The 13,026-nt window shown below is 44.7% G+C and overlaps 1 protein-coding gene across 1 annotated transcript in view; it reads right to left on the bottom strand.

The window, feature by feature from the left end:
* The window catches only part of SFMBT2 (Scm like with four mbt domains 2), a 112,226-nt gene extending 103,859 nt beyond the window's left edge, over nt 1-8,367 (bottom strand). Inside the window, exons 1-2 of the mRNA XM_026867362.1 lie at nt 8,197-8,367; nt 1,368-1,462 (exon numbers count right to left, since the gene is read on the bottom strand). Coding sequence (XP_026723163.1) covers nt 1,368-1,462; nt 8,197-8,302 — 201 coding nt within the window. The 5' untranslated portion in view covers nt 8,303-8,367. The remainder of the gene's footprint in view (nt 1-1,367; nt 1,463-8,196) is intronic.
* Between the last annotated feature and the right edge of the window lie 4,659 nt (nt 8,368-13,026).

The following is a 13,026-nucleotide window of genomic DNA, read 5'->3' as shown; positions in this document are numbered from 1 at the left end:
TTGCAGCTCCTTACCCCTTCAAAACAAGCCAAGAAATCACCTGGAGACAAAGGTGGTTTAATGGCAGGCCAGCAGTCATCCGAATAAAGAGTTCTGTTAAAGCAGCAACAGGTTCTTCAGGAAGCTTTCTCACTGCAGCACAACTACGCTGCTCCCAAAGGACATCTCTGCCAGCAAACAGACTCAGTGTAAAACGACCCAGAGCATCATAATAGCTAAAACCCCTCTCTTCCTGTCAAAGATGTCCACATCCTCCAGAGCACACAGGCCAGCCAAGGGAAGCTGGGAGAAGAGCCGCTGTGACTGATGAGCAACTGTAGCAGAACAGGCTGCTACCTACACCTGATGGGTCAGGTAAGGAGGGTGAGCAGCACTATCCTCACGAGAGTTGCAGCTGAGGACAGAGAACCACGATGACTCGTCATGGCTTGACACAGATGAAGGCATCACAACACCTTCCCACCAGACCCCAACATCACCGACAGCACAGTCTTGGGAATGAATGAGAAAAGATCTCCTGGAAAAACCTGCCAACGTGGCCACACGTGCATGCACTTGACTGATGATGAGCTCGTACATCAGCTTCCTTTCTGTCCCACATCCTGATGTGACATCATGCACACAGAGCTGAACAGAAGCAGTTAAACAACTGGTGGTTAATGGAGAAGCTGGTCCCAAACAATATCCTTGACTGTGATGGGCTCTGCTTGGAGACAAAGTCCTTTCTTCAAAGCATGCTCTGATCTTCATCAGTCAAGATTTCAGACACTTCGAATGCTACGTGCACTAACATGGACCAGAGCCACAGACACTACCATCACTGTCTGTAGGAGCCATGTACACCTAAGAAGAGTATCACCTACCCAGGTACCTGGTTATCCTGAGACAGCGTCTCCAGGCAGGAGACCAAGAGATGGTTTCCTATGGGCTATGCTGGGCTCTAGTGCTGAGTGACCCTGCTAGTCAGTAAATCATGCAATGAGGACAGCTCTGGAGAAATAAGGCACTCTTGTGAGATGAATCTCTACAGGTTGAGATGGACATCAATGAATAGAGAAGAAAAAATACATGGAGAAAAAAAAAGAGTGCATTAGAAGCCAAAGGAGGGCAACAAAAGCCCTCAAAAATGGAAAATTTGAACCCAAGGCATGGCATAGACAGTGCTCAAACCTGTGACTGCAGATGGTGCAAACACACCGAGTTCACCTAATACCAGATGGGGGCCCATTCCTACACAGGTTGCAACATGCACAGAGTGAAAATTTCTCCCCAAAACGGTCAGACCCCATTTCACTTCTCCAGGGACCCCCTGAAAACCAGAAGAGGGAACGCGTGCAATGCCCACGAGGCTCAGACAAAGCACGTACGTGTTTGAAGGAAGTGTGGGGAGCAGCACTGGCTCCGGTTTCCTCCAGGAACTCATCCCAGTTGAAGTCTGCATCCTCAATGCTGGAGCCTTCATCTGTTCAAAAGAAAAAAAAAAAAAAAAAAAGGAAAGAAAAGCAGCCTAAAACACAGCCAAAGAAGGCAAAAGTTGTGTCAAACAGTTCAGGGTGAGAATAGCAACCAGTATCAACATCAACACAAGCAAAGCCAGAAAGCTTTTTTTAAAGATCTGTGCTGAGCTGCTCTGACCAGCTCTCAACACACTTTCAGCAGACTTTAGGACTTCAGGAGCCAACACTTTAAGACCAGAAATGACTCCGCTTTCATGGCAGTGGGAAACAAACGCATCGTACCGCAACAGGCACTTGTGCTCTTTTATTTTGTATTTGATGACTCTCTTGCTGCAAAGGAGGTGGCTGCCTGCCCACTAACACAAGGGTACAAAGGGTCCAACAGTGGGTCACCCAGCACTGCTAATCAGAGCAGTGTCCTAGCAGTATTAGAACTTGCTGCTGTTGGCTGTATGTAAAGCAAACACGCCAACCCCTGGGGCTGGGGAGCCCCATTTTCAGTCCTGCCACCCTTTCTCTCCTTCCTCAGCATCCCTCCACCCAGAAACACCAGTCAAGGCCCCCATGCCTCCCTCTTCCAACAAGACTACCTCTGCTTTCCCCCAAATCCTCCAGCACCCCTCACCAGACCACTGTTGCCTTCCTGCTCCCTGAATTTGTCCTTGACCCATTTCAGATCTGGAGCTCTGCATCATGCCGCGCCTATCCACACCGCTGCCCCACATGATCCTTCCCCACAGCGAAGGACTTGACATTACGACTCTTTCTTTTATTTATTTTTGCTTTATAACTGCACTGAGTAGAGATGAGCCGAGGCCTCAAACCATTGCTGAAACACACACAATAATTAAAAATAAATCTTCTTTCACTTACAGAAAATCAGCCAAATCTGATTGTTTTCATTTTGTTCCCAAGCAATCTCACAAACCCAGTTTCATCCCCAGAGCAAAAATATTTACAGTCTAGCAATGAGCTCTTCGCAATAAGCATTTATCAGGCAAACTCTGCGAGACCCTTACCTGCCCAAACATTCATCAGCGTGGTCATGATGTAATTAAAGTGACTCACGACAAACTGAATTAAGAAACCTCCCCAGACAGTTTTATGAAGAAAACGGCACGGTTAATTTATTGCAATTATTGCTACAGGTCTTCAGTTTTCAGGACCAGAAAATTATGCTGTGCAATGGGCATCTCTTATTATTAGAAGGGGAAAACACAGGTTTTATTTGCTGGCCATGGAGCCAGATATACACCGGCAAGGGGAAGAAAGTGGATCAGAAGAAGGTTTTTGAGACAGAGCTGGTGGAGGGTAAAGATCTGTCTGGGAGTTCAAAGACAAGCACTGAGCTGTCTGTGCTGTTAAACACTTTGCTGCATCAAGTCTAAGGTCTGGTTCCTTGCCTTAAACTCAAATAACCTGCTTAAATATGGAGATGTAAATCAACACTTACTCCTGTGATAAAGTGGCTACCAGATGACTTTTCAACGCAGCAAGACAAGAAATAACCCAACCCCGTGATTACAACCTGAAAATACACAAATTCAATGTAGAATAAGGGATGAGCTTTGTTTTGTTTCTTGCAAATCTTGCAAAAACCTCCCGGCATAGAAGCTGGCTCTACTTGAGATATTTGACCTAAAATGAGGGGTTTGTTCATTCTTGACTGAAAGATAAGCCACAGCTTAACCACAAGGTAGGAGCTTGGTGCAAAAATTGCTAAGAGTTTCCTTTATCTGTATCACACAGGCAGGCAACTTAGATCATCAGGGAAATTTTTCAGCCTTCATGTCTGCAACCCTGGGGAGTTAATGTTTTAGAGAAGAGGCAGGTCCAGAGATTTCAAAGGCTGAGACTCTAAAATAAACTATGTTAGTCTGTGAGTAGGTGGGCAGATATGGTTATCCAACCCAGGCTTAGAATTTCTCCAGTGCCTAAGCAACTTTTTACCCCGAGTACAACCGAACCCTGTCCCATTAAAACTCAGAACCATCTGACATGAAAAGCTAAAACTTCTGCCTGTTTGCTCCCTACCTCTGCATCCATCTACACCTGTGGTGTTAGCATGGGCTGCTCAAGAACCACAAGGACATCTTCATCTCAGGACATCTGACACGGACAGGACGTTTCCTTTTCCTCTCTCCTGCTCAGACACTTCTATTTCAATGCTTGAGGCACTTCCCTCAGCACATGATGCTGTCTGTATTTTCTCAGGTTTTATTCCTGCTTTTGGCTCTAACCTGCTGGGTGAGTCCAGGCAAGCGTCTCTTTTTCTCCAGCCCTCCTTGGTAGTCCTATGGTTAGGAGTCATTCCACAGAGCAACGAAAGCAAAGATTTTTATGCAGTTCAGTAGATAACCTCCAGCCCTTGCAGGGATCAACGTTTCCAGGGTGGCAAAACTGTCTCCAGAATTTGGCAACAGCACATTAATTATGTTAGCATTACAGATGCTAGTTATGGATGTAACAAGTCCTCCTACACTTCCTAACGTTATTACCCGTGACCTGCCACCTGCCAACACAGAGAGATTCAATATTCCCAATGTTCCCGCAACCTCACCAGCAGGTTCATTCACATGCAGTCCAGCAAAACGCACAACAGCACCTGTTTGAAAAAATATCACCTAGATCTCTCCTTTCTAAACCCAAATAGAGTCGTCAAGACCCTAGGGGGAGGCTGCACGAGAGCTGCAGCCTTCCCTCCCTGTCAGTTCATTTCTCTCTGACACATCACAAGTATGACTCCTCTACAGTGTTCTACCTGCAGACTTTATCAGGAAATTACTTTTACAAGGTCTGTAAAATAATGTCAGAGTACTCATCACAGCATCAGTGTTTTATTTTGTTTTGGTTTATCACAAAGGACTTTGAATGGACTGTGAATTTCCAAATTTTTTTTTTTTTTTTTAATAGACTTTGTTCCCTTCTAGAAATCTGTCAGGGGGGCATCCAGAGTAGAGACAGGGTGGTCCAGGGATGAGACCAGCCCAAGGGACCCAACTCCATCCACACACATAACAGGGCTGTGCACAAATTTCCTCATTGATCAGAAAAGCCCTACTGCTGAGAAGCAAAGGACACCACTCTCAATTGCCTGGAAATCCCCCAAATTAAGAGGCAGACAGAGAAATGCAAAGTTTCTTAGTATATGACAACAAAGATTGTGCCCACTTGAGAAGCAGCTATCACAAAGCCGATCTGTTCATCCCTACTAGTCACGCACTCCAAGAACAAAGTCCTGGCTCTGCCGGAGAGCTGCAAAACCCCAGGTGCCAACATTTCACAGAGTGCCCTGTGAGATGATAAATTTGGCATTAGGCCTATTTTACATATCAGCTCCCTTTCCAATTATTAGTACTTAAGCCCAGTGCTCTTTCTTAATGAAAGAGTCAAGGCTGGCTAGCCTACAATACGGCGATGTATAAACAAGCCCAGGATGGCAAATAAAATCAACAAGTCATTATCTGTGAGCCTCTCAATAGCTTTAAAGTGCTCGTGCATAGACACTATAAAAATGCAACTGTTCCAGCTGTTAACAGCCTCCCGGGATGTCTGGCTATGGGAAATAAAGGGGATTAAAAACCCAAAACCCGTGGCTCCAGAAACACAGATTTTTCTCAGGCTTCAATGAAGGAGAACATATTTGTGGCAAATTTCTTAGTCAACTTATTTAGCACATAGAGACATCCGTGACTTTTTGAGTGAACAGAGAACCGAAACACTTTAACAGTTAACCCATCAAGCGAGGCAGGGTGGGGAACCCACTCAACTGCAAACTTCTAGCACAGCCTTGGGAGAGTCACCAAGATCCATATCCCCAAAGAAATTCAGCCAGTTCTCATTTGAAAACCAACATCCGTGGTTGGCCAACTGAATCTCATCCTAGAGGCTTCTACCTCTCTCCCATGGATATAAATGGTGACTAGATCAGGCTGCAGGTGTCCACTCTGGAAATGTCTGAATTAGAGGACATGAATCCCACCTCAAGAGAGGGGTCTGCATCTCGTGAGCAACAAGGATTGAGATGTTCCCCTCTGCTCCAGTCAGGGTTAGCTCCCCTCATCCTCAGCGGGGAGAAAGAGACAGCTCCAGATGGCAACTCAACCCAAAGGCAACCCGGCACCCATGTTAAAATGGGATGACTTGCTTTCTGGACCTGTATCTTTCTCTTCACTGGTGATACAGACAGCATCAGATGACTAGGTTTTGTAAGGTGTTTTAAGGCACCTCAGCTCCAGATTCAGATGCTTAACTCTAGAGTACCCTCAGTAGCCACCTCTATGAGTCACACTACAGAAGGAAGGGTCTTTCTCTTTCATGTCTATGGGAGAATCCTGGGTAATATGTTCTTACCTAAGGCAACACAAGAGTGTCCAGCTTTCTTTAGATGGCTGAATCCATGTTTCTCATCACAACCCCTCCATACCTATACATCCTCCATTTCACACAGAGACAGTGCACTTTTCTTGTATGAGTTGCCTCCTCCTGGACACCTAGAGACATCCGTTAGATGAGGGTAACCATCTATGATCCCCCAACAGGTAAGTTCCTATTATTCAACTATTTCTGGTTCAGGGATTTCCGTGAGACAAACATGGTTTCTAAGCAGTTAGTACACTGCATCTTTCTTCCTTAAGCATGTCCAATTTCCCTTTGAAGCCACCTGAAAGAGTCAGAACCACTGCATACGCCATGGGAAAAAAATCCCAAAACTATGGCTGGGCTAACAATCCCACTGCACAGGAAAGTTTCCAATTCTCTGTGTCCGACCTAACATGCAGAACTTAAGAGCCCCGTTAAATCTACAACCATCACGGCAAGACCAATTGGACTGCCCCACATTTCAAACACGTTTTCAGTGCAACACAGTCAGTTTGGATTTTGTATAGGACAGTCCTCTCACTTCTCCCTACTGCTGCTGACCTCTTGAAAGCCCACCCACATTTCCATTTCAGTTGCATAAGCATAATGCAGTTGCTTGCTAAAAGCTGCCCAGGTGGTCAGTGTCAACCTGCAGGCCAAATGTCCCACTCTTCTTTATTATTTACATGGTAAAAGTTGCAGAAGATGGTTGCATTGCACGAGGGCTTGTGCAACACACCTCACCCTAAAAAAGTCACCTCAAGGACCACAGCTCACAGTTTAACTGGTGTGGTCTCACATTGCTGTGAGTCTTCTCCCCACCCTCAACTCATTAGCAAAACGTGGCAAAGATTCAAAGACCCATCACAGCCTTCCAATGGTGTCCATGGAAATAGGAAAATCACCGAGTCACTACTAGAAGTCAAGAAACTAAAGGCTGGCGTGGCCAAATTTCTGAGGTGCTGAGGGAGAAACATGAAAAGCAGAAAGACACAGATTTGCAAAGAACTTCAGCACAGCGCTGACCAACAAAACAAACAGCACCACTGGAGAGAAAAAAATGCAAAAGACACCGAAGGCAAAGCATGCGGAGTTTTAAAGCAGTTCCCCCAACACTGCTACCATTGCTTCTGAGGAGCGTTGAATCCGTGATTCACCACTGGAGAGGGCACCTATGTCCACGGAAGTAGACTCAACACATCCCTTCAGGAGGCCCATCTGCAAGCACAGACTCATCTGCCGTTTGCATCTTAGGATCCTTTTATCAATAATAGCTCTTACAGAAATGCTAGCAAAGTCTGGAAAAGCATTCAAGCATATGAGCACCAACACAAGTACCACAACGCAAACTGTGTATAGATTAACTGAGCGATAGCTCAGTGTTGTTCCCCACAAGTTCATCAGTTGAGCTTTCCCATGCAAACACAGAGCAAGGATGAAGTTACAAGTGACAGCTGAGCCAAATTAGTAATTCCATGCCACTGGGATAGGTCCCATTCCCACCAACATGTGCTCTGGCCCTCCCTCTTCCTCCAGCCAGTTCATCTCACAAAGCTGGCAGAAAACTATTGGCTTTTTAATTACCTTTCTGCTGTGTTAGTGAGTCAGCTCAGGGTGTGATGGGCAGCTGAGGTGGTGCAAGAGAAGAGCTGATATAAAGACGGGTCTCCCAGTTTGGCATCAGAAAGAAAGTAGATTGGGTCTAGCATTAATGTGCAACTCCACCATAAGATACAGTCTCCTTATGGGAAGTTAAAGCACCTAATTCCAGAAGAAATCACCAGAAGCTAGCACTTATTTTTCTGTATCTACCATGACAATGCCCAAATTTAGCATAGTGAATCCTCACCTTTAGGTGCCTATCCCAGAGCATCCAGTCATACGAATTAGTATGGATTAGTAAGGACTACATGCTGCCCGGTCTAATGTTTGTGAAACCCTCTCACCTGAAGCACTCAAAAAATTCTGGAGGAAGTGAGAGTGAAAGGTCAAAACAAGGGAGAAATACTGTAATTTCTGAATGGCCATTTCCTCCCTTTAACCACGAAACTCCAACAAAGTAAAAAAGGGTGGAGAAACAGGAAGAACATGATATGATGTCCTGGGAAAGGTTTTCCTTATTTTTTTTTGTTTAAATTTTGAATAGCTGCTACAAACTGTAGAAGAGATCCAGAAAAAAAAAGAAAAAAAAAAAGCTCACATTTTTTAACCCATCACCCATGGGACACAGTCTAACCCATAAGACCCAAAAAAGGCCTTCAAGCTGTACAATCATTCCCAATGTTCCCCTGATGACATGGCTCTCCCCACCCCTACCCAAGACCTGCTGGAGGGCTGTACCAGTGAAGACAACCCACGGGGGTGAAGGAGAGCTCACCTGAATCAAACTGCTCCATGCTGCCGTTGGCCAGGCTCTGACCCTTCTCTGGGGAGAGATGCTGGGTCTCTTGCATGGTGGTGATGAAAGATGCCCTTGTCTCCATGGTTCAGAGGAAGAGGCCTTGCCTTCCTAATTCATCCTGCAGCAGGGAGTACCTAGAGGACAAAAACCTCTAGAAGAAATGAAAAAAACAATGAGTGATTTGTTTCACCTACACCAACTCATTCCCTCAGCCTTTCCGAATGGTTTTCAAGTTATCCCATGTTGATTGTAACTCTTTGATCCTGCTCTCTCCTCCAAGGTGAAGCTAGAGTTGGATGAGGAGCTGCAACAAAAGACATCTCCCCTTAGTGGCAATAATACAGAAGCAGCAATAACAACATAAAAGCTAGTGAGGTAATAAACTACATCCACAGTATTCAACACAAGGGATTCACATCTCAAAGTCCAGCTCCCTGTATCACCAACAGAGAGGGAAGGACTAGTCCATAAAGTGGCATAACCCATGCCAATAAGGCACCCAAGAAAGGCCAACTCAACCATACTCCAACAAGTCCAGCTCTGGGCATCCAACTTTTTGATGGATAACACTGTATCTCACTCCATAAATATTCAAACTCCCAAAGGGGGATATTTCTGATAACATAAACAGGAAGCACTGAAGGGAGAATGCTGGGGAGAGCCTAGAAAAACTCTAGAAAATAAAGTTCAGCATGCAAAATACAGATACCCTTATGCAGTTGTGCTGGCTGCAAACTGTTTTTCAAATGAAGACTGACCTGAGGTAACTGCACCAGTTAGTACCATACAGGGTAGCAAATACTCAGGTATAGATTGCACTCTGTTGGCAGAGGAGATTATTCTAGAAGGAATGACCACAGTAAATACAAAGTGGAATAAAAACACGCAGAGATGAAAAATGATATGAGAAAAGGAATAGAGACTGACTAGATCTTGAATCAGACACCAGACTAAATAACAACTGTTTTCTAGCTACGGTAAGCCACCAGGCAAGCAACGCCCAGAGATACACCTTTAGGAGTAGATTAAGAACAACTCCAGAGTGAGCTTTTCAGTAAAACTCCCTGAGATGGTGATGAATTATGAGGTGTCAAAGGAGGACTGAAAAGGAGAAACCAAGAGCTTGGGTTATGGGCACAGAGGGAACCAGCTATTCACACAAGATATGCTAAAGCAAAGACAGATAGTAGGGAAAGTGTGTGTCCAGAATATACGATGTGGAGGACTGGTCCTGCTTATTAGTGGATGCCTCCAAGACCTGCATGACAGAGAGGACTATGCTGGCAGCATCGGCGCCAAATGCTCTGCAAGAATCGTGACTGTAAGTAGGAAAAAAGTTTACTGCCAGAGGCCAAGCAAAGCAGGAGGTAATAAGATTGTAAAAATATTATGGGATTTTTTCAACTTTTACTGCTCAGGAGGCATATTCAGGAAGACCAGATATGGTGGTGATAAAACAGAAAGAGGGAGAGTGTTCTGTCATAGATTTTTCATTCCCAGTTTTTAAGGCCGTTCCAATGAAAATTGTGAGGAAGAAATGGACATGTGTGAGCAGTTATAGGAGGGAGGAACTGAAAAAGACGAGGAGCATGTCAAGTTTAAGTGGGATATCCATTAACCAAGCCATGGTGGGACTGTCTGCTGGAGCAATCACAAAAGCATCGTGGTGACTGCAGTTAAACCATGCTAAAACTGCGGGTGCTTCACAAAGCAGGTGATACAACACCCAACTGAAGGTTGTCTGGGCAAACTTAGATCACCATCAGCTATTTGTGTTCCCCACCCCAAAGGACCCTGCTAATGAAACAAAAAAAAAAAATATTTCTTAAAAAAAAAGAGACCGTAAACCAATTCAGAGCAATATGCTTGTTGGTCTCTTTGCAAAGTGCTTAGTATACTTCAAGCACTCCACAAATAATAATGATCACTTCCCCACTGTGATGGCCACTACAGCACTTCATCTTTATTCTTTGTTGACATGAGACTTGCTAATGCGTATTATATACTATGAGTATTTTGAGTGCAGCTAACCTCAGAATATATGTATCACTCATCCCCGGTGTATATTAAGTTTCAATTAACTATGAAACTAGAAGCAATCAGTCTACTGCGAGTCAAAAAACACTTCTCCTTTGGTAGAGAATACTTCCGTAAATATCATTAATAATAAATTGGTTAACTATCGGGATTTTACATCAAGATTGTTAAATGTGAGAGGAGGGTAGGTGTCAGATGAAGCTAAACCCTGGGTGGATTCACCCGTTTTCATTTTTGCCTAGGACCAGACCATGTAATCTGAGTCTATTAAAAAAAAAAAAAAATTCAAAGGACAGAAAGAAACAGAGAAATCAATTTAAACACACACACAAAAAAATCAATCATCTTAAACAAAACTCAAGGATAATGATATAAATACCAAGAAGAAAGATAAGCCTCTTGGTGGTGTAGTTAAATCTTGTGATATGATGCTGATAAGACAAAGTTATGAGCTGATAAAAGTGTCCAATCAGACAATGAGAGTATTTGCTGTTTCTTACGCAGTCAAGCCCCAAATCTGCCACCAGATCCATGAGAAAGGCCCGTTCCCCTGGGTCAAGGAACTTCCCATCAGAAATGGAAAATGGATGGGAACCTGGATAGTGCCTGCAACACGGCTGGAATCCACCCTTGGTGGCCACATCTAGGGCTGGGCTTGAGCCCACTTTGATTAAGAGGAGCCAATGCAGAATCTCTTAGCCATATTCAGCGATGTCATCGACATTTTTGTTTAACTCTATTTTAATGTATTTTTTGCTTAAGCTACCCACAACTTACTGTTTTTGAAACGTCATGTCGAGAGCATCCCCATCCCAAGAAAACTGAATCTGTCAAAGGCTGTAGCTTATCTTCTTATTTTGGGAATTAACTAGTTTACCGTTTATGGTAGGAAAGCATTTAAGTATTTTCCCAATACTATGTGTCAACAAGACCAAACTCTTATGCAAACATAAGCTTCAAGACAGCTCTGAGCCTTGGTGTTGATATAACTAACTAGCAAAGAAAGCTTACATAGGGTATTAATTTTTCACTTCTTATTAATTGCTGCTAATTAACACCTCAAACACAGTCCCCAGCCATACTCTTAACAGTAGCATGCTGACTGGCCTGCAATCGCCAACATTAAACAAGCAGCACACACGGCTGTGCTCTCATTTCTCCGTCAGTCTGAAGAAACCCGTGTCCACTGGAAACTGAATTAAGGACCACAAGCCACTCTGCCAGCCTGTAAACCAGGGGATGGGAAACAACAGCAAAAGAGGCTCAAGGTGACACTACACTAGGCAGGAACACAAAGGAGAATATTATTAAATGCATCTGAAAGAGCAGGGAGGGGTGAAATTCCCGGGTTTGAGATCCCTTGTTCATTGTTTCTGCACAGTGGTGGTTCAAACCGATCCGATTCTTCCCCCACGCAGCTCCCATTCCCCTGGTATTTAATTCAGATCCAGACTCTTAATTCACAGGCAGAAAGAGCCAGCCAATATAAAAAAAGAATCTCTTTTATTTCCTCCTTCCCACGGCTGTCAGTCTCAGCCGCACCATTATCTCAAGCACGCTGCCTTGTCATCTGTATCAATATTGGCTCTTTGTATAAGTGCTGGACTGTTTCTCATCTCCTGTTGACTCCACCCTGGTTTTCCTTCCCTTGGTGTAAGCCCCTACAGGGAGAGGCCCCCTACCCACACACAAATCCTGCACCCTTGGGCTCTCCCTTACAGTTACTCCTGAAAAACCTACTTTCTCCCTCCAACATACTCTTGCTTATTTAGGATCGACATTAAAAAATAAAAAATAAAAAATAAAAAAAGCAGGCTACTGGAATAGAGGATGTAAAAAGATCCTACATCCTTGCAACTTTCTACCTGGACAATGCATCCCTTGTTCCAACATACCACTGAGTCCTGAATGGTGGAGAAGTAGAAATCCCACTGCTTCCGCAGCGACCTGACCCCTGCCTCCAAAACAGAGCAACATTCATGGACCTGAGACGGTCCCACCTCTCAGTCAGGAGCCACCTGATGACTTCAGCTGGGCTGCAGTAAGGACCACCAGCATGACCCTATGTCCCTGGTAAAGGGATGTGGCCAGTGGGAGGGTGGGTCGGTGGACTCACTGCATTTCCAGAGCTTGACCCAGGTATGTTGGGATATGAGGAATCCATGTTTCTTTTTCCAGCCAAGTTGGAGGGAAGCTGAACATGGTGTGGCCCCAGCAGACTTTCCCAGGGAACGTATCTTCTGATTTCACCTAGTCCTCTCAAAGACGGGTGCTACCATGTGCAATTTCACGTAGCCTTTACAATCTTCAAGCCTTTTGCAGGACCATGAGTGACAAAGCCACTGCAAAGCAACCAAGGAAACCGTTTTGACAAGGCTGTGCTGAGACCTGCCCTGCCTCAACCCAACCCCAGAGCTGAGACAGTCACTCCAGTTGTCTCCTCTTCTCTGCTGCTTCCAGAACACATCATTTTTTTATGTCCCTGATAATGTCCCCCACCTAGTCAAGTGGCTTGATATCAGGTAAAATTGGGGCACCTAAGCCTGAGCAGATGAAGCAAAAGTCTAGGTAGGACACAGGTGATACTGGACCAAGTCCTGACTTCATTGCTGACTTCACCTTTTGAGTTTTCCAGCACAGCAAATTCCCACAAAACAGTACTGCAAGAAACTATGCCCCCCCCCAACCCTACCCACCTCAGGTGGGAGCTGGTCAACCATTTGCAACTAGCTGAGAGAAAGCAGCTCCAAAGAACAGTTTGTGTGGTCC

This window comes from Athene cunicularia, unplaced genomic scaffold, assembly GCF_003259725.1.
Source record: "Athene cunicularia isolate RWA unplaced genomic scaffold, athCun1 SCF_3, whole genome shotgun sequence".
Lineage (NCBI taxonomy): Eukaryota > Metazoa > Chordata > Aves > Strigiformes > Strigidae > Athene > Athene cunicularia.
This window is presented reverse-complemented; position numbering and strand designations above follow the sequence as displayed.